Source organism: Phyllobates terribilis, unplaced genomic scaffold (genome assembly GCF_046119375.1).
Source record: "Phyllobates terribilis strain yellow unplaced genomic scaffold, ASM4611937v1 Scaffold_4054__1_contigs__length_65765, whole genome shotgun sequence".
NCBI lineage: Eukaryota > Metazoa > Chordata > Amphibia > Anura > Dendrobatidae > Phyllobates > Phyllobates terribilis.
In genome coordinates, this window is record NW_027366806.1 from 1 (window position 1) to 23,439 (window position 23,439).

The following is a 23,439-nucleotide window of genomic DNA, read 5'->3' on the forward strand; positions in this document are numbered from 1 at the left end:
GAGAGACTATTTCCTTAAAATCACAAATGTGATCTAACAAATTACCTCCGTCCTGAAGCTTGTGGAGATGCTTTAGATGCATCTTGCTAGTGAGATCCTTGGTCATGCAAATCGACACCAATTTCAATCAAAGAGTCGTGACGGTCTTCTCCTTTATAACCTCTTGCAACGTATTGTTGTGTAGGTAGATTTGAATTTGAGATAGAGCTTTCCGATCCTTTCGCTTTTCATCATCGGACCATTCCTCAAATCTCTTGTTCCCAAAACCATCTAAAGTATCATCATAATCGTTTTGTGTCAACAAAGCTCGTTGATACCACTTGTTAATAAACGGAATAATCGAATCGACAAGTCAAACGAAGTCACACAAAATTTACGCGGAAACCCTTTCGGGAGAAAAGCATCAGCTTAAATCTACTAAATGAAAAGATGAAGAGTTTACAACGGCTGCCAACAAACTAGGTTAAGAAGACTTTATATATTTGAGCCTTCATAACTTATGAGATTTAATTAAAGAAATTTAACAAACCCAACCCAAATCCGGCTCATTAAAAATAACTAGCTTAAGACCCGTGCCCTGCACGGGTATTGAAAATTTTGGAGTAATTGTAACATGTAAATGTAATATATATAACTTAATAAAATAATAAAAGGTCAAAGGAAAGAATTCTATTAAAAAGTCATCAATTACAAATTGTTAAACACCTTATTATATACTACATTAATTGTTTTATTTGAAACGCGATTATCCTTAACACAAATCAAAACACTCAGTCCCTATTTGTGTGTAACCCTTGATAATGCCACATACAGCTAGCCATGAGTAAACATTGGATGTGACAGAAACAACCTAACTCGAGAAAGTCATTGCCCTTAGCTTTTGTTGATCGTCATGAAAAAACAAACCATTATAAAAAAATTGTCTCCGTTTCAAGCTAAAAGGCAACATGATATTAGAAGGAGTGAGAAGCAAGCTAAGGATGATAACATTTGTTCCTGTTAGAGTAAATAAAAAATGACAAGTACAATTTAGTAGGGCCAGATTGAATGTGGAATCTATAAAAGGGTAGCTTTAATATATAGGTAATTGTTTTGTTTTTTTTGTGAAAATCTATATTTAATATAGTAATTAATTTGAAAGTAAAAATGATCTATGTTTAGAAAAGGATTGATTAATATTATAATTACTAAGTAAGTTTTTGAATAATAATTTAAATTTAATAATCAATTAGATTAAATTTTAAATACCTTATCAATTATTCCTAAAAATATGGGAATTAATTAAAAATCAATAAGTTGAAAAAAGAAAGAATAATAGAACCAATATGAAGAGGAGATATAATAGTAGATCCAATAAGAAAATTACAGGTAAGAACATGGTGGATTGGGTTAAGGTGAGAGCTTAAGAAGGCTAGCTTTAATACATATTTCATTGTTGTTTTAGTGAAAATCTGTATTTAATATAGTGAACAATTGAAAACAAAAAAATAATCAATATTTAGAAAATAGATTGATTAATATTCTAATTATTAAGTAAGTTTTAGAAAAATAATTCAAATTTAATAAATAATTAGATTACATATAACATAAAAATAAATCATGAAATAAATATAGCATTATTTTATCTTTAGGGGAAAATAATTTAATATAATTACCTTATTTGGTGAAAGTTTTTTTGGTAAAAAATACATCAAAATAATGGACTCATATACAATAAAAAATAAATACATATTGTATTGTTTTATTTTTAGCGAAATCTATAATTAATATAGTATATGTTTAGAAAAGAGATTGATTAATATTCTAATTATTAATTAAGTTAGCAAAATAATTTAAATTTAGTAATTATTATATTACATTTTAAATATCTTATCAATTGTTCCTAAAAATATGGTAGTTCATTAAAAATTATATAATTTGAAGAAAAAGAAAAATAGAACCAATAGAAAGAGGAGAGATAATAGTAGATCCAATGGGAAAATTACACCTAAGAAAATGGTGGCTAGAATTAAGAAGAGAGTTTAAAAGGGACTAGCTTTAATGCATAGACGATTGCATGTTAAAGTATATATCCATAGTAGTTAATTTGGAAAATTAATATATCAAAGTGAAAAAAATGATTGTTTAATATAATAATTAGAGTTAATTTTTAAAAGAATTTTAAATTTAATACTCATGAATTACATTAAAATGTAATTGCCTTAGCAATTTATTCCTAAGAGTATGTAATTTTTTTAAAGATAGTAATTAGAAGAGAGAATAGTACAACCAATAGGAAAAATAAACTTAAGAAATTATTGGTTAGAATTAAAGAGAAATCTAAATGGGGAGCTTTAATATATAGGTGATAGACGGTCACACCAGCGGCAGTGTCAGCCACATCTATAAAGGGAGTTTGAAGGGAGGATTGAACGTGTACGTTTGAGAGAAAGAAGATAGTTTTAGAGGAAAGCTATTTAATAAAATCCTGAAATTATGGAGGGAAGATATGCTTTAATTATCTTCTTTTTTTTATTAATTAAACTTTTTCTTATTTTAATCTCAATCTTTCATCGAAATCTAATTCTAACTCTATAAAACTATTACTGTTTTACCATAAACTAGTGTTTTACTATAACTTGAATCGCTAAGGATTACATATACAAAGATTGATAATTAATCGATAGGCGATAGCAACATTGTTAGAGAAACCAAAGTATGTTAGATTCCTTAAAAAAAAAACGAAAGTATGTCAGATCCTTCTTTTCCAAATCACTCGACAATTTCTCAACCACATATGAGTTTTTTGGATTACTATCACATACAGATAAAAGGCATCTCATCTAATCATCTACAAGATGAATATCTGCTCAATATACATGCTGCAGCTAAACACTAATCTAAACATCACCTTCCTAAACCAATAACGAAGACCCAGCAGCCTCATACTGGATCAGTTCGGGGGGCTGTAGTAAGCAATCATGGCGTAGAGTGCTTGCAGTACGCTGAGAACAAGCAAGATGAACGCAGCCAGGACAGAGATGAAGGTCCAAGGAGAGCTGAAATAGGTATGCTTGAAAGTTGCCCAGTGAACGTTCCAATTGTTCTCATAGTAATGGTTAACTTGTTTGAACAAGTCCAACAAGTACGAGGTGTTCGGATCAAACGCCGCTTCTTTGCCTAAACTGTTGATGAAATTCGCTAGCTCTGCTTCTGTGCCGAGGTAGTTTTCGATCACGTTGTGTTCGCTCATGTACTCAACATCCCTTGCCGAGTTGATCAAGCAATCCAGCAATGTCGTGTACGCAGTAAAGTATTTTCGCGCACCTAATCAACAATTGGAAGCTAGAGGTAAGAAATTGGATCGCGAATTGAAATAAATAATCTGAATTGTACCTGTAGTGGCAGAGCTCAAAGGCCACACAATTGGCAAAGAAGGAGCTCATGAAGTCGTCGATCGTGACTTTCGGCATCTCGATTACACCGTTCCGGAGGAAGCGCACCGCCAGGAACGTCTCGGCTTCATCGCCCTTCGGTGTGCGTAGTTCTATTTCCGGCCCGCCGCAGCTTCGAGACATTGTGGATGAAGTGAGACGGCATGTCGGTGTCCCTGCCGGAGGTATTGAGGCTTCTGCTCCGGGTTTCCAGATCCGGTGGAATGAAGCTTGTCCGGTACAGATCGAGCAAATGTCTCGCCTGGAATCGCGGAGACTCTCCACCACCGAGCTAGGTCGCTCGACCATGTATCCGAAGAACTCAAAGCAGATATCGACGAGAGAGGCGGATTCGTGCTTTTCGCGGTCCGAATTGCCTTTGGTCCGATCGTAAAGCAACTGGAGGACGAAGAACGGAATCTGATTTTCCAACCGGATAAGATCGCGGATGAGAAAGGAGAATATCCAGGACATGGATAGAATTGGATCGTCGTGCTCGAATTGGATCAATTTGGCGACCTTGCGGAAGAGCTCAAGGATGAAACAGCCGTCGACAACCAATATCTCGAGAAATTCGTGACAATCGAAGGGGATTTGCTCAGAGTATGCCTCCCTTGCCTGCTCTTCAACGGGCTCTAGGGTTTGGAAGAGATCTTCTACAGTCAATTTGGCTCTGGAGAGAAGAAGAGAGAGGTAATGATACTTGTGCTCTTGAATCATTTCCAGATCGGACTTCCCATGGTGGAAGGGTCCGATTGAGGCGATATGTGGATAGTAGTGTCTGGCATTTACCTCCACGAAGCTCGACGGAACTTTGAATATGGAGCAGGTTGGACGGCCGGCGGTGCGGCGAAGGATCTGAGGTGGAGTCTTAAGCTTCTCCTTAAGCGCGTCCAGCCGCCGGGCACCGGAGGTCTGAGTGACTTCCGGCTCCGATATCTACCCCTTGGTTGCTGGTAAGTTCAGAATGCTGTGTGTTTTGACCCGCGTTGCCATATCTCACCATACTGATGATAGATTTTACTAATTTTGGTAGGTTTGGAGGAATTCGATAGAATCAAATTCTGAGGTAGTTGAAAATGAGATAATCAATTCAGTTGGAAGGAGTTTGATGAGGTAGGTTTAAGAGTTGGATGGTGGTCATCAATATAGTTTACGTAAACCTGAAAATCCTAACAATCATTCAAACTTGGATCACCATTCACCACCATATCGATGACCTTCATGGCTGATGCTGTCGTTGAGTATTACCCAAGTTTCTTCTCCCTTTCCCCTAGGATTTAGCAGTCATTTTCAAAACCAGGAGTTTAAGTAGAGTTTTGGAATGTTAAGTAATGTTTTGTTTATAGTTAATGTGATCCTTCATTAGTTATTATATACAGTGAAGCATGACAATTAATTTGTATAGAAAATGATGGAAGTTGTGATTGGGATTAAGCATTCATTTTCAGAATCTAGGGTTAGTGTTTTGGAATGCTTGTTTATTAGTTAAACCTTATTCCATCAAATGTATTGTGACATTTAAACCACTAGACTGGAAACACAAAGTAATTACTCCTTCATTAGTTATAATTATGTAAGAGCTTGGCAATTTCAGCTGTAGTATGCTTTGAGAAGATCATGGGGAATTCTGTCTAGCTAATATCATAATATGTACATATAGTAAGACCGGGAGAGAGGTTGTTCTCTATATAGGATTGGCAAATTTTAGGAACTGTGCATTTTATCTTCTACAAGTATAGTTCAATAGAATTTCGACATATAACTGCCCACTCATAGAAATGTTTGGCGGAGTCTCATATCTCCGCAAAACAAATGCAGAGTTTTTTTTCTTTAAATAGTAGATAATTTAATCAGAAAAATCATTCGATATTTGTTATATGGAATTTTAGGATTGTGCCAGACATATTTTGGAAGTGCGCGGTTGATGGCTGTAGAATTTGAGTAATATTTAACCCAAGATGTTGTTTCTGAAGGGGACCAACATATTGTCTATTTGCTTTGCCTACGACTCTTGTCACAGTTATGCATTCTTCATTCACATTCTTATCTTCTTCCACCCATTTTCTTTAAAAAAAATGTAATTATATATATGTTGTGCCTTAATTAATATTCCAAGTTTAGTTCTAATCATAGTAACATTAGAATCTTAAGGTGGTAAAGTGATTGTACTGGATGAAGTGGGTTTCTCTAACACTCATTACATGAATTTGGTTATATTGTAGCAACCAGGATTGTGTTATGTAATTTGTTGTATGGCTCTTACTTAAATTAATGGGTCCAACTTGTATTGATTATTAGAAGTCAAATTGGGCTTGGCCCAACCTCACACTCGTTGAGAATGTACTAAGAGGAGTATATGCATGTTCAATCGTTCGATGGCGCATGAAGCTTGATTCCCCGGCTGCTTGAGTGTTTCGCTCTTCGTGGTTACCGGCGGATTGAGGGAGTCGTCACTTCTTTGATTGCCTTCGTGTATCTCGTACTTCTGGCTTCTGGTTGTATAGATCTGCTCTGCCTTTTTCAGTTCATTACTGTGTTTTTGCTCTCTTGTAACTCATTGTGAACCTTCAGCTCTCTAGTGCATTTTCGGAACGAGTCTCTGTAGAATAGGATTTATATCCGAACTGCCTCATTAAGTCTGCTTGTTGATATTCCTTTCGATTCCTTTAGTTGTTTGCTTGCGAGTTGTTTGCAATTATCAATCTTGCGGATCTGTTGATTCAGTTTAACAATACAACAAGCGAGAGTTGTTCAAATCACTTCAGTGCCTACATCGTTATGCTTGATTGCTTGTTAAAATCGGAGGACGAGATTCGTAAGCTATGCAACGATGACATCACAGAGAACTGCATTGGGACGCATGCTGAGCTGGGGATACTTTTTATTTTTTAACAAGCAAAGACCGAGGGTCCCATCAACATGGTAGACCCCCCACACCATTTGAATAAATGAGTGGGAAGGATACCACTCCCAGGGATCGAACCCCTGACCTCTCGGTAATGGGGGCGAAATCCCATCCGTTAGACTACATGGGAGTTGGCCTAAGCTGGAAATACTTGACAAGTCTTTTAGAGAAATAAAGTCATATCAAAGAAGCAAGTTAGGTGTTGCCCTTTGTCTTTGATACTTAGAAGCTTCTCTTACACCTATTTCAACACTCAATTCCTTCTTTTTGTTGATCCTCACCGTTTTCCTACCATATACACCATTCTCATCTATTACCACAGATCCTGATATTGTGTTGTTACTTGTTGAGGAATATGTAACATACATGTCTATTTTCTATATTGCATTTTAATTGTCCTTGTGCAAGCAATTGGGCCACTTTGTTGACGCCACTACTGAACCCTATCACTCGATCTTTTAGCTTCTACTAAGGCTTAAGCATCTCCATATATCCTTTACGGAATCTAAGGATTGTTCATCGGGTTCTGATTTCATGAAATCATATATCGGTTTCAATACAAACGATTGTTCATCGGGTTTTGTCAGACGCCCTAGTTCGATGTCTTTGTTTTTTGTGAGATTGAGTGTCGAGCTAAGTCTAAAGTTGCGAATCAAGACAGATGCAAGAACGATAAAAGACATAACGAGATTTGAAACGCAATTCAGAGAAATCTTCTACATCTGTGGGCCTTAGGACGAGGGTCAATCTACTATGCATGAGTCAAGCAGTTACAGCACGAAGAACACACATACAGATCATCAAGCAAGCAAAAGATACAACTAAGATACACAGGAACGAAAGGGAGAATCAATAGTTCCCAATCAGAGGATGCAAAGGCTTGGAGCGTGCCGGCAGAATCTTCATCACCACGCTCCCGGAACTTCAACGATGTCGTGGAGATGGACACACCACCACAAAGGAGAAGCACGAGCCACCGTCTTCTTCTTCTTCTCTCAGGCTAGGCAAGAGATTTGTTGAGTCAATTATTGTCGATCAGGAATCACCAGAGATTGCACACAAGGAAGGAGTTCTTTCTCTTTCTGAACTGCAAGCGGCGAAGGAGAAAAACCAATTGGTGATAGGAGGAGTAATCCATAGTATTATATAGTGGGCTTTTGTTATATCACATCATAATAGCGAGTTAAACTCAAACTATGTCTTCAGGCAAGAAACCCGCTTTGATACCATGGTAAAATCTAGTGGGCTAATAAACACGGGGGGTCGTATACAGTAGCGCATATGCGCATTAGGCGCACAATAAAAGTCAATGGGGTTTCATCCTAAAACAAATTATTGATGGGAAGAGTAATCTATGGTATTATATAAACTAGGACATTCCGGCCCGTGCTACGCACGAACTTTGTTTATTCTATTGTGATTATATTGCGTGCTTTTTTATATTATCTGTGATACGATTAGAAGATTAGACCTAGAATCATTTTGTCCGTACTTTTCACGGGTCTTATGTATATCAATATTTTAGCTTATTTGATGAGATTGATTTATATTTCATGTAGGTCTAATTCTAAGTTATTTCATACAATGTTAAATAGTTCTAATTCTAATCAGTGTAAACGTCCATATATGTTATACACAACTAAATAGCTTTTATTGAAAATAGGTATTAATTTCTTAAAAATGTCCTCAATTACTTTTTGATGACACCATAATAACCATAAATTACATGCAATACCAATAATTTCTTAAAAATGCCCTCAATTACTGTTTGGTGACACCCCTAAAAGTCATTTATATATAGGTCGATATTAGATGCTTGGTATTAGATACTTGATATTAGATTAGATAAATATATTAGTTATAGATAGATTAGATTAGATTTATATTTTAAAAATCCTACATACTTAATATAATCTTATATCAATTTTATCTTTTAATTGGATAACATGTCAATTTCGGTCAAGTTGTTATAATAAGTTAAACCATTAGATTACAATAATAATTGATATCTTTTTTAGCTAAAGACAATTACTTAGAATATTGAGTCATTTATTTTTTGAGAGTTAAACTAATGAGAACTGCTTGAGTCTTCTTTTTATCTTTTAAGATTAATTAGAAGATATTTAATAGGGTATATTGAGGACATTTATTATTTTTGATATGTGCATGATACTTATATATTAGAAAATGTGATTATAAAATTTTAAAGGTACACATGGAGGTTGTCATGTATATGATTTTGAATTGAAACATAATATTACATATTAAACATTATTTTTAAATAATACAATTGAACTTTGCGATTGTGATTTCTTTAATATGCTTTACTCAACATTTGATAAAATGTTTATATAAACATAATATTACATATTAAACATTAGTTTCAAATAATACAATTGAACTTTGCGATTGTGATTTCTTTAATATGCTTTACTCAACATTTGATAAAATGTTAATATTTTTATCAGTGGATAAATATTTTTTGTATAATTTGATACTCGTATGAATTATAAATTATGTACAAAACTAAGTTGAAAATAATACATTTCTTTTTTAAAATACTCCATTAATTTTTAGTAGGATGAGTTATTGTTTTTGAACTCTTGTAACTTATGCATTAAATGTCATTACTTTGACCGGATGAATTGAATTGTTAAATGTCATTACTTTGACATTCAATTAGACATTTACTGAAAATGGTACAGCCTAACTATTATATATAATAGATAGATGAGCTTTTATTATCATATTCTCCCACTATGACAACACATAACATAAACAAGCCGGGTGACTAATATAACAAGATAGGAAAATTAATCCTTAACAGTTTTGGATTCTCTATGAAGCCAAAGCTCTTGCATTCAAACCAAATTTTCTGCTCAATTGCATCAAAAAACTTAGGGTGCGTTCGTTTAGCCTATTTAAGTGATTGAACTAGCTTCAACTAGTTGACGAAATCGCGTTCGGGATCCATGGTGATTGAAGGTGATTGAAGACAAGCTGTTTCAATCAATTTTGATCAACCAAGGATACATGGTTGAAGGTGTTTCAACCAGTTTGATTGAATTGGCTGTGTCGAAGTTGCCCCTCAAACATATCCATCTTCTGAACTGCATCTTCGTCCATCTTCTGAACTGCATCCATCCTTCTGCGACGATTCCCGATTGGAACTTGCATCCTTCTTCATCCATCTTCTGAACTGGTTGTGCAACCTTCTTCGTCCTTCTTCAACCAGTTTGATTGAAACCTGCATCCTTCTTCGTCCATTGGAACCCTAATTTCGTTTCTTCATCTTCTTCGTCCAGGTACATTCGCTCCCTCGATTTGTGCTAGTTCAACGTCCAAAATTTGCTACTCACTTAAACCCTAATTTTGGTAATTTGGCACTGCTGCATTTTAGAACTAATTTGGTACTGCTTGTTTCATTGGAACTAATTTAGAACTAATTTGGTACTGCTTGTTCATTGGAAACCTAATTTGGTACTGCTGCATTTTAGAACTAATTTGGTACTGCTGCATTAGAAACCTAATTTAGAACTGATGCATTGGAAACCTCTTTGTAGTTGTTTGGATGACAAACTATTTGTTGCGTCTTAGAACTGATGCATTTTAGAACTAATTTGGTACTGCTGCATTTTAGAACTAAATTGGTACTGCTGCATTGGAAACCTCTTTGTATTTGTACTGCTGCATTTGGTACTGAGGTTTAGAATGTAGATGCTGAACTTACAGACCATTAGGAAAGCTGCAACAAAACGAGCATCTACATTTTAGAACTGAATCTGTTCTTGGATAGAGTTTAAGATAATGGGCTGAGATGAATTCTTGGATAGAGTTTAGATAATGGGTCTGTAATAACACAAGTAAAAACACCATTACAGACAGCAAAAACACCAAAATCAAGCTACAAAGAGGTTTTGGATGATGGTTTTACAGGAATGTAAGAAATGTGTAGGGTTTAACACTGATGGTTTTGGCTGCAACAAACAGATGTGGATTCAATAGATAGGGCAGAGTCTTTGTGTTCAGGTTTTCATGTTTTCTGAGTGTGGTGTGTCTCCAACTAATTCATTTGTAAAGTGAACTGACCTGTCCTGAATGTCTTCCTAGTATATATGTTTTTTTTGTGTTCATAGCGAAGTTCCTAGTGTATGTTTTTTGTGTGGTAAAAATAGGAAGTGGAATTATATAGAAAGTGAGCAAGTTTGGATCTTACATCAAAATATAGAATGTTTGAGATAGAGTTGTGAGGATTGCCTAAAATGTGTAAGCTGAAAGGAAGGTCGAAGGTAAAAACGGCTAAGCGATCAACAACTTTGTTAGGTATCCTTATAGGTGTGACAGAACTGGATTTAGCTTTTTTATTAGCTTGATTAAAGTCTCTGAGTCCCGTCTCAACCTCTATTCTTTGATCCTTGTATTCAGAGAGCAAGACTGTTTGTTTAAGATTGTTGTTTAATTGTGTTTTCAATAAAGATTATTGTTCAATAAGATTGTTGTTCTGTGTAGAGGGAATATGAATTCTGAACAAAGTGACGGTATTCTTTCGGGGGAAATAGAAGCCTTGCACGAGGAATTCAGAACTGAGGAGTGGTTGCGCAACCATGGCCAAGTATACTATGGGATGTATATCCCACACTCTACTGATGTGTCCTCGTTCGACGACGTAGTAAGCCAATATATTTGTCGTTTGTTATTCATTTGGATACTTGATGCATATGATGATATATTTGGAATTCCCGTGTAGGACGAGGAGGATTTGTATGAGAAATACGGTATTTCATAAATGCGACCACACGCTCCCGATACTCGCATACCACTTGCTCCCGATACTCACATGTTCAGAGAGAAGATTGATGAATTACAATGCCAGATTCATCGTCTCCAAATCCACAAGAAGGAGGAGGTGGACGATCTCAATGCCGAGATCAAACGGCTTAATGACAAGATATCGGCCTTGGAAGGTGACGGCAAAGATCTGAAGGTAGAGAACGAAGTCCTTAAGTGCGTGGTTGCGTTCTTGGAGTCCGAGAATGAAGATGTCAAAGCCGAGTTGTATAGTTTAAAAGCACGGGTACGAGAAGCTTTGGACATGTAATTTAATCGTTTAGTTAAGTATGTTTCTGTATCGAAAAACAAATTGTAAGTTAATGATAATATGTTTGTGGGTACTAGCTGTAAATTCAGAGGCATGTGAATTCAGTGGCTGAGTTGTAAGTTAATGACAACATGAAAAACAGACATGTGAATTCAGAGGCTGATTTGTCAGAGATGAAAAACTGTGGCATGCAATATCATGCAACAAACCCGTGATCAAGCAGAAGCTACAATAGCAAAGGATGAGTAAATGACAGGTGAATTCAGAGGCTATGATTCCCCAAAAAGTGGTGGTCAAAGGCTGAGTAAATGACAGGTAGTAAATGGGGAAGAGGAATGGTCTATGGCAGGTTTTTAGGCTTTAAATAGGCATGAATTCAGACGCTATGTTTCCATCATCTTCCCTCTTCCTTCTGCCATCATCCTCCTTCTTCCATCTTCATCTATCAATGGATAGGCATGTTGAGTTCTATGACTTAACAGAGTGGACCTCTGATGAGAATTCACCACAGCCACCTTCACCTACCTCACAACCAAAACCTAGGACAATTGTGAAAGGTGGTCCATCTACCAATGTTGTTATCCTGGAGAAGTATGAGGAAGCAGCTAGAGAGGCTGCATTAGCAACTATAAGGAACCCTGAATTGAGCTTTGCAGTGACGTTGAAAGTAAACCATGTGAATGGAGACTATTGACTGGTATAGTCTTCCACCATCTCTTCCTCATTTGTTCATTTTTCTAGCATTTACTATGTTTTTGTATGCAGCCAATCCCCTATGATCATGCTGAAGAACTTCTGTCAAATTTCAAGAATGAATTCATCACTCTGAGGTGCAAGAAGGAGAATTTTCCTGTGAGAGTCAATTACAATGGAAACAATTACAAGTTTGGTAAAGGGTGGAGTGAGTTTGTGCATGCTAGGAAGCTGGATATGCAAGATGCATGTATGTTTGAACTGTATCAAGGAACGGGCCTATCCGCTCTACAAAGTTAAAATTTTTAGGGCTTGAAGAACATGAGGAGGTTGATTTTCAGTACTTGCCAAACATCTAAGTTTGTGTTTCAATTTCACTTTCAATGGTTGTAATCTGTCTTGTTTGTGTTTGAGTTTCACTTTCAATGTTTCTTATCAGTCTTGTTTTACAGTGCTTTGTCTATCAGTTTAACCTTATGTATGTTTGGTAATCAATATAGCATTTAAGTTGTTGTGTTTGTCTATCCATCTATACCACAACATAGTGCATGAAACAAAATAAAACAACATTGTGTGTGTCTATTCAAGTTTAACCTTATCTGTTCAATATAGCATAGCATGAGCATTGACAGCATTCCACAACCAAAACACATACATGTTTCAAGCTCGTACAAGCATTAAACAAACAAAATGCTCAACACCCCCATCAAATGTCTCGGCTTCTCAACCATGCTCTCTTGTTTTCCCAAATAGTAGCAGCTATGCGGTCACGCATACTTCCCATTCCGTCAACGGGATCGAGAGGCTCTTCATCATTAGCGTCAAATTTGTACTTTAACGGAGCATCGTCAACTTCTTCCTCCACTGTGTCATGCCGCTTGTGTGCTAGAATGAAGTTATGCAAGGAAAAGAAAGCTATAATGATGTCCACTTGAGTCTCAACGGGGTAGCTTGGCAAACATCCGGCAACGATCTTCCATCTCTTCTTAAGAACGCCAAAACATCTTTCAATGGTCGTCCTCAACGAAGAGTGAAGTTTGTTAAAACCCTCTCTTTTGTTTTGGGGAGGAGTACTACCAAATTGAGATCTATGATAATTCACTTTGGAATAAGGGACCAGATAACCTTTCTTATCCGCGTATCCCTTATCGCACAAGTAGTACCTCCCTTAAACACATAATCAATTACTTTAGTAATAGAAGTGCCGTCATGGAATAAGTAATAATGGAATCAGAAATTGATGTACCTTCGGGAGGATGCGGGAAGTTGAGTGCTTCTGTCCTAACAGCATGATCAAGACCTTAGCATCGTGGGAACTTCCTTCCCAACCAACCAACAGGAAGGTGAAGTACATGTCGAAGTCACAAACTGCCATCACATTGAATGACGTGAACTTCTTCCTACCGAAATAAGGACCCTGATCCTCCAACGGGATGACATAAGCAATGTGCACCCCATCGATGCAACCTATGGCTCCCTGTTATGCCACACACACATCAAAATACAAGTACAAATTGTGTTTTATTTTTGGCTCAAAGAGAAACTTCAATGGGATGTTTAGTGTTACCTTGAACGGTGAATATCGATCTTCAGAATGTATTTTGTGTGGCACATCAGCAAACGACCTGTCACGCGGCTCGAGTAGTCGTTTGGCGAACCCGTTGTATCGAGTGTGTCTCGACACAAACGCATCAAGAACCTGATGAAAGGCTCTACTAATGGTATCACCAGATCTGTTGAAATGATCATCTACGTCCCTGTTCGATCCCGAGCGAGCTAGCGTGTACAAGAATATACCAACCTTCTCTAGTGTAGTCATGTTCTTGGAAGGAATTAAGCCGTAATTGTTCTCCAACTCGTACACTAATGTAAGCAACACATGTTTCTCCATTCTAAATTGATTAATGCACCGCGCATCGGACTCCAATGTAATGCACTCTATCATATACTGTTGCCCACTAAGAGAAGAATTGTGCCATTTATACTTATGCACATACCTCATATAATGGTGTGACGCACTAAGATGTTGAATAGCTAAGGCAAAGTACTCTTGTCCAAGCTGCATGAACTGAAGTAACTGCTGTTTTGGAACATTTGTCTCTCCATCCTCATACTCTTCCATATCTCGAAAATGATCATACTCTTCCATATCTTGAAAGAACAAAACATAGATAATTTAGAACAACATGATCATACTCACAAGTATTGTCCAAAACAACAAAACATAGATTAGTTAGCACAACATGATCATAAACACAAGTATAGTCTAAAAAATCAAAACATAGATAATTTAGTTCACCACAAACATCATAAAAACACAAGTCTTGCAACAACCATAAATGAACACAAGTTTACATGAAATACATCAAGCCACACAGCAGTTGCTACCTAGCCCATCTCATTCCTTCTCCTATCCAGCTAAGCCTGGCTAACAAAATTTCATACTCGTGCTCTAACCATGCAACCTTTTCTTCATCGGTCTGACACATAACAAAGATGTCACGACGGTCCTCCTTACGCAGTTCTGTCATAGCATAACACCAAAGCTTAGACCTGGCAGCGATTAGGTCAATAGAAACAAGGTAGTTGAGATGATCAACAGCATCACGATACTTAGCGTTCTGCTCATCCTTAGAGGCTACCCTAATTGAACTACTAATGGCCTCACAGCTCCTCCCATATGAAGCACTTGCAGTGCTAATAGCTTCACAACATCTCTCAAAGGCCTTACCACCTGGAGTTTCCTTCCTCTTCCTCTTGTATCCGCCAGGACCAGAAACGGCGGGGAATAAGCCATGTTGTTAGCATTGTTCTGAGACAAAGGGGGTCAGGAGCTGGAGGCTCTTGAGTGCCGTCCAGGGGTGTAGTTCTTTTGTCATCCTCCCCCCCAAGATCGAAGTCACTTTCATTCCCGACGTTGCTCTCATCTTCTGTCCTCCCTTCGTCAGTAGGAATATCCATGTTGTCGCCAGAAGGAGCGACTGCATATTTCCCAGTCGTTGTACTGCTAACGAAGCACTCATCCCACAAGTCGCTCATCTCCTTCGACGGAGGGTTCTTCTTGAACTGGTGAAATTTCACCTACAATATCGAGAATAAGATGTTTAGTACAACTCTACAAAAACGTGTACGAGTTTATGCAAGTTTGTACCTTTTTGTTCCTTTCCCACCACTCTTCTGTAGCTGTGACCTTGAAGTTCTCCTCATCCCACCCAACACCAGTAATATGGAACCTCAAATTGTACCATGCTGACTATAATGCCTTAAGGTGGTTATGTTTGTTCTTCAATTTTTCTAAAGTCATTTCTATACCAGTCTGCTTATGAAAAGAACGAGCAACAACATTCCACAGCACTGTCGTAGCAAAACTATTCCTCTTCTGCGTGTCTGCTATTATTCTCAAAAAAACAGTCGTATGCCTATCGCTCCACCTAAAAACATCCTTATTGTTTTCCTTTCCTTGAGAACCTTGAGACTTCTTTCCACTACCCCCCATATCAAATCTGTCTCAATAAACATAATGAGATAAACAAGCAGCTAACCTATTAGAATAAATAAGTAAAGACCAAACAAGTAGCTAAACAGTTTGAAGACTCTGAAAGGTTGATAGTTGAACCAGTTTGATGTTGTCAAACTTTATAAATACTGTAAGCAGATCAGAAATTTAAAAATCCCAAATTGGGGCAAAATCAACCATAAAAATACAGTAGCAAACACAACGCTGATCTTTTACATAATTTTAAATACAGTAGCAGCAAAATCATCCATAAAAATACAGAAGCAACATAAGCCAGTAAAAAAATAGGTGTCCAGTCTCAACCCAGTTCAAGAGCAAACAAGATGGAATTTTGCAGTTCAACCCAGTTCAAGAGCAAACAATTCAAGATCAAAACATTGTCAGTTAAATGAGTATTTTATCCTCCCAGTACAAGACACTATTCCATCCACAAGTATTCATCCCAGTCCAGAAGTAAGAAGCTTGCACACAGGTAATGGCTAAAAACAGATTACAAGAAGAAGCTTGCACACAGGTAAAAACAGATTACAGGAAGAAGCTTGCACACAGGTAATATATATGTGCAACTTACAGGAAGAAGCTTGCTCGGGGTTGTCCAGGAATGGCTAAAAACAGATTACAGGAAGAAGCTTGCACACAGGTAATATATATGTGCAACTTACAGGAAGAAGCTTGCACACAGGTAATATATATGTGCAACTAACAGGAAGAAGCTTAAACAGATTAATTTAGGAGAAGATGAACCCAGTTCAAGAGCAACTAACAGGACTGTCTCTTCCAAACACACAATTTGAATGGCTAAAAATGGGTTAGTTGTCAACCCAGTTCAAGAGCAAACAATTCGACTACAGAGCAAAAATCAGGAGCGAATTTAACAGAATTCTGAAGCAAAAAATCAAGAGCAAAACTCAAGAGCGAGCAATTCAAACAGGAGCATCTCTCTCGCAGAATTCTGAAGCAAAAAACAGGACCAAACAATTCGACTACAGAGCAAAAATCAGGAGCAAATTTAGCAGAATTCTGAAGCAAAAAATCAAGAGCAAAACTCAAGAGCAAACAATTGAAACAAGAGCATCTCTCTCGCAGAATTCTGAAGCAAAAAACAGGAGCAAACATTTCGACTTGACATGAACTGAGGAGTAGAAGATAAGATCAGAAATTTTACCTGGTTGAGAGCAGAATCAATGACGCAGGAGGGAAGGAAGATGTACACAGGAGGGAGTGAGCAGAAGGGAGTGAGCAGCAGCGATGTACGCAGGAGGGAGTGAGCGGAAGCGATGAATAACAGGAGCAAACAATTCGAGTAACCCTAAAAATCATTTCTATGGCAAATTATAGTAATAACATAGAAGTCCAAGGGTAATTTTGGAAAGTGAAATGTTATTTCAACTATTTTCAATCAAATGCTTACCGAACGCGTTTTCGTGTTTCAACTGCTTCAATCACCTAGTTTAAACTCTTATTTCAACTACTAGTTTATTTTTACCCAACTCATTTCAACTACTTCAATTCCCTATTTCAACTTCAACTGACTTCAATTTCAGTCATACCAAACGCAGCCATACTGTAAGCGGGTAAGAGTTCTTTTAGGGTTTTTAGCTAAACTTTAGTTGATTGTGATTGTAATTGTAATTAACGAGTAAAAAAGTCAAGTTTACAAGTATTATGATTATAATATATGTATATGAATGTATAAATAAATTAATGAGGTTAGGAGAGAGCCGTGTCCGTGTCAGACACATGTAAGACACACGGACACACTTGGACACGCCTGGACACATCTTGGACACGGTCAAGACACGGTCAACAAAACGGACACACCTTGGACACACCCGGACACATCTTGTAACAATTTGTCTTGATCTTTTCTAATGTTATTTTCCACTTTTTACTCCCCATATCGTCGATATCTAGCCTCATAATAGCGTCAATTTATTAAAAACCATCCAACCTCTTTGTTCGGTTTGATTTACCTAATTTTGGTTATATATGTAATGTGAATCTTGTAAAATCCAATACGAAGACGTGATTTAACGTTACAAGCATCCTACGTGCGATTACATAAATTCATTAATAATTAGTTTTTACTATTAATTATTTTTATAAATTAAATATTATATTTTTAACAATGTATTTATAAAAATATAAAATTTATTACGATGTGTCCTGCCGTGTCCTATTTTTCTATATTTTGACTTTTTCGTGTCCCCGTGTCCTGCCGTGTCCGTGTCCTCGTATCCGTGTCCTTGTCCGTGCAACATAGGGTTTTGCAGTAAACCACCTGTTATATAACAGTTTTTGCAGTAAATCATTTCTCATAGTTGACTTTTCAAGAAACCACTCAAACGTTACATTTTTATTACAAATCAGCATCCATGTCCACAATTTATTAAATTCGACATTAAATTGGATCTTTTAGCATTTTACCCCTCTAAAATTCAAATATTTACGTGGGTATACATATGTGTGTAGATATCTCTTCTGGAGGAGAAAGTCACCGGAAAAGCCCATATAATTTGCAAACAGTGACAGAAAAACACAAATAACCTGCAAATAGAACTAGAGAGAGCCATACATATGTGTATGTTGATATCTCTTCTTCCTCGCACCCAAAATAACAGAGCAGAGAAGAAGCTCCCTGCAAGTCCGCGTCCGCCGCTCCTGCAAACCAAAATCCGGCGTCAAGAAAAAAGCTCCCGGCAAACGGAAACCCGCTGATGCCACCACCGCCGGTAATCGGTTGTGCTACTGGGTCGGAAATCCGACGACGCTCTGCTTCCGTCCACCTTGGTGTAAATGGGTTTCGTTCTTCCTCTGCGGGAAATTCTGGGTCCGGACTAATTCGTCGAAAAAAGAGTCGAATCCGGCGGTACACATGGACGGTGGTGAGGAGGAAGAAGAGAGAATATGGAGTCCGAGAGAGAGTCGAGTTCCGCCGGAGCATGAAAACAGAGCATGAAAACAAATGGAGTCCGATCGGAGAAAACAGAGCATGAAAACAAATCCGAACTCGGTTATGGGGATCCTTGCATAGATCTTCCCTTCTCGATCGCCGCATAGATCTTTTGTTCTGGATTATTTTTCCTCCAAATCTGAACGTTTTGTTTTTTACGCTGTACTGAATTATTTTTTCTCCAAATCTGAACGTTTCTATTATCTAGCGAATCGGTTATGGCGATCACCATCAAAAACAGAGCATGAAAACAAATCCGACAAGGAGACGAATTTCTTGGAAATTGAGCAAATTCGCAAAAGCCAGTTTCCGAATCGGAAATGAACGGAAAAGAGATGGTTAAAGCAGAGATTTGCGAGGATGTTAAGGAAGCAAATTCTACGAGAATATCTCCAAGAACACCGAATCCGAACTGAGTGGAAATGGAGAAAATAGAAGGGAAGAGAAGGAAGAGGAGGGAAGAGAGAGAGGAAATTCATGGGGGGTAAACCGGGTAACCACGTAAATATTTGATTTTAGAGGGGTAAAATGGTACAAGAACCCAATTTAACATCGAATCTAGGATTGTGGACATAGGTGGTGATTTGTAATAAAAACGTAATGTTTGGGTGGTTTATTGAAAAATCAACTATAAGGGGTGGTTTCTTTCAAAAACCTCTATATAAAGGTAGTTTACTGCAAAAACCTCTAAATTAATTGAAAAACTTAAAATTATATTTATTGATTTGAACCATCCTAATCTTTACATATACTAGGACCTTTGGGTCCGTGCTACGCACGGGCCATTGTTTCTTTTTTCGTATTTTTTTTATTTGTTTCCTTTATTTTATTGTGTAGTTTTTTTCCTATGCTTTTTTTTTTTTCGTGCTCTAGTGATTTTATTGTATTATTTTTCATATAAAAAATAATAATACATTATAATACGATATGAATATTGCTATGCTGGTTTTATTGTAGTTACATTTTGAATTTTTCAACAACCCTATCTAATTGACCTACTTAAAATGTTTTCTGTACAGAATAATAATGCAATTTAAAATACTTTATTAACATTTTAATCTAGTTTTATTTGATCTATATTTCAAATAATCCACCAACCTTATCTAATTTAAGCCATGAAAATGATAATAGTTTACTTTTTCTATATATAAGAGTGTTTATATTAGTGACCTAACACTAATAATTGTCCCTTTTGCATATTCTTAGTGGTATAATTATTCTTGTTTTGTAAATTGATTTTAGACAAAAGTCACTTATTTTGGTATTTTATAAAGTTTTATGTCGTTGTACTTCATGATATTAGATATCGTAATATATTTATCTACTAATTCTCATTGTTTTTCTTGAATAAAACTTACGAACATTCCAACAACCATATCTAATTTAGGTCAATAAAATGATAATCATTTACTTTTTATATGTATAATTGTGTTTATATTAGTTAGTCAACATAATAATTTTCTCTCTCCATATTGTTAGTGGTGTAGTTAATCTTGTTGTGTAAATTGATTTGAAACAAAGGTCACTTATTACGGTCGTCTTTTTATTTTGATATCTTTGTAGTTCATGATATTAGAAACCATATATACTTGTATACTCAATCTAATTGTTTTCCTCAATAAAATTTAGGAATCCGTTTATTTGAATCTACAATATTACGTTGTACCATGCCGGTTGGTAAGGAAAAACATAGAAAAAAAACTACACAATAAAATTAAGGAAAGAAAAAAAATACGGAAAAAAACAATAGAAGATGCTAGTAAAAAGGCAAAGGGATTTGTATTTTGGTGTACCATGTTCCCTAGTGTAGCGTGAGCATGACCAAGGTAGAGCAACTGAATCAGTGGTGGTTGTGGAGCTCCAACGCGATTCATTGTTTCAGACTTGTTCATTGTTGTTGCGTTGTAGAGGAAGGAAGTGAGGTGAGTATGATCTTGAGTGTTGTGTTTGTAGGGATATATATACACATTCGTGGTTTAGTATTGTGGAAGTTGAATAGTTTCTGAAACCCCATGGTTGAGATTTTTAATGGTGATTTCCCAAAAGTCATAGTTGAGAAATTTAATGGTTATTTTGGGCATATGGCGTTTAAGTTGACTGAGGATCTCAATGGTTCAATTTCTGTAATGTTTTTTTAATTGATTTTCTTTATACTTTAATTGTGATTTATGGTGTAGGACGTTTAAGCTGATTGTGGATTGGAATGCTCCGGTTGTAATGAAACACATTAAGAAGAATATGACTCTTCAATGGGGGTGGAAGGGAACAATATAATTTAAAAATCATAAATAACATTTGATGACAAATGTAATTTCATATTTATTGTTTGAAATCCCCCTAATTTATATATATATATATATATATATATATATATTAAGATAAGATAACATTAAGATTAAGATTTATATACTTGTACTTTGAGGTCTTACTTATTAGTGAATTTTGGATTGATTATTAGTCATTAATGAGTTATTGTTAAAGGACAATTGAAAGTTTAAGCTCAAAGTTTGTAAATATAGCATCAACAATATTTTTAGAGAGAAATTCTGGATCACAGAATTTTATTCCAACAACTTGAAGGATATTTAAAATTTAAATATTTTATCACAAAGTTGAAAGATATAAAAACAGAAATCAAACTTTGGCATATAGTGTTCTTGTTTGCCGAGCTACGTCATCATCAAGTCTTGCAACCGTCAAGCATCACATATTAACCCAACTATTTGCAATCAACTTATAAATAGATATTGTATAATAGAAAATAGCATAGATTTGTGATCTATACCAGATTTAACCATCATTACTAATATGAATTTTAAAATTCATATGCACTATTACAAAGTCTGCAATGTTCTTTGGCTAGTGAAAATCCCACAATTAAAAGGAAATTCTTCCATACATCAAGTGTATCTGGTGTGGTATGTCTATATAATAGAGGTCTAATTGAGGCCAATATGAAACAGAATACTTAAATCATAATAAGGATAAGAAACATAAATAAGAATTACTCAACCAAAAGGGGAATTAAGAAACATTGATTTCTTTCTTACCTGATATAGATCCTCATATAATAATGGAAGGAAATCAATCTACGGTAAGTTTTTTATCGAAGAAGATGAAAATAGAGGGGTTGGTGAAAGCCGACGGAGGGGTGAATTTGGCTTTTCGAGAGGCTGAGAAAGCAAAAGAAGTGTCATGGTTGATGAGTTCTGAGGTCGTACACTCATAGTGAGGATTGGACGAAGGAAGGAGCTTATTAATATAAAGGGTATTTAGTGGTTGAGAGGCAAGTGAAAGGTTCAAGCTACCGTTGTAACCGTGACTTTACTTACATGGGTATCTTGATGAGGGAGCCAATAAGGTTGCTCAATCATTTAGTAAGTGGAAGGTCATAAGTCATAACTCATAAGTTACGGTATGTGAAGCATAAATTCGGATTGAGATAAATAAAAACTATATTATTATTATTAAAATTAGAGAAATAAGAATGAGTTGATTTTATATTAATTTAATTATTTAAAAACTCAACTTTATAAGTATTGTTATGATGGAAATGGAAATCTTAAATTCAACATTTATTAATTTGAACCCCCCTAATCGTTATATATATAAAGATAAAGATAAAGATTAAGATTTATATTTATATTTTTTTTACTTTGAGGTCTTGCTTATTACTGTTTTTTAGATGGATTATTATTCATTAATTGGGTTATTGTGAAATTAGACAATTGAAAGTTTAAGCTGAAATTTTGTAAAATATAGCATCAACACTATGTTAGAGAGACAAATTGGATCACAAAATTTATTCCAATAACTTGAAGGATAATTAAAATCTGAATATTTTCTCACAAAGTAGAAAGATATAAAAACAGAAATCAAACTTTGGCATATAGTGTTCTTGTTTGTCGAGCTACTTCATCATCAAGTCCTACAACACTCAAACATCACATATTAACCCAACTGTTTGCAATCAACTTATAAATAGATATTGTATAATAGAAAATAGCATAGATATGTGATCTATACCAGATCTCACCATCACTACTAATGTGATTTTTGAAATTCATATATGCACTACGACAAAGTCTACAATGTTCTTTGGCTAGTGAAAATCCCCCAATTAAAAGGAAATTCTTGTATACATCAAGTGTTCTAGTGTGGTTGGATGTCTACATAATAGAGGTCTAATCGAGACCAATATGAAACAGAATATTTAAATCATAATAAGGATAAGAAACACAAATAAGAATTACTCAACCAAAGAGGAATTAAGAAACGTTGATTTATTTCTTACCTGATATAGATTGTCATATAATAATGGAGGGAAATCAATCTACGTAAATTGTTGACCGAATAAGATGGAATTAGAGGGGGTGGTGAAAGCTGGAGGAGATGTGCATTTGGCTTTGGGAGAGGCAGAGAAAGAAAAAGAAGTGCCATGGCCGATGAGTTCTGAGGTCGTACACTTATAGTGAGGATAGGAAGGAGCTTATTAATCTAAAGGGTATTTAATGGATGAGAGGAAAGCAAAAGGTTCAAGCTCCCGTTGTCACCGTGACTTTACTTACAAGGGTATCTTGATGATGGAGGCAATAAGGTTGCTCAATGAATTAGTAAGTTTGAAGGTCAGAAGTCATAACTCATAAGTTATTGTATGTGAAGCATAAATTTAGATTGAGATAAATAAAATTATACTATTATTATTAAAATTAGAGAAATAAGAATGAGTTGATTTTATTGTAATTTATTGCTTCAAAAACTCAACATTATTGAGATAAATGAGTATTTGCAAAATTCAATAGGAATAAAGGGGTATTTATTGTTCCTTGAATCCCACATTTCGTGATTTGAAGTATC

The 23,439-nt window shown here is 35.9% G+C and overlaps 1 protein-coding gene across 1 annotated transcript; it reads right to left on the reverse strand.

Moving 5' to 3' along the window:
• Positions 1 to 2,932: 2,932 nt before the first annotated feature.
• On the reverse strand, positions 2,933 to 4,639 carry LOC141248767 (uncharacterized). The gene is given in 6 exon segments (XM_073669443.1): positions 2,933 to 3,310; positions 3,381 to 3,530; positions 3,532 to 3,680; positions 3,683 to 4,352; positions 4,417 to 4,436; positions 4,591 to 4,639. Coding segments are annotated over 6 exon segments (1,416 nt in total).
• Positions 4,640 to 23,439: the final 18,800 nt, after the last annotated feature.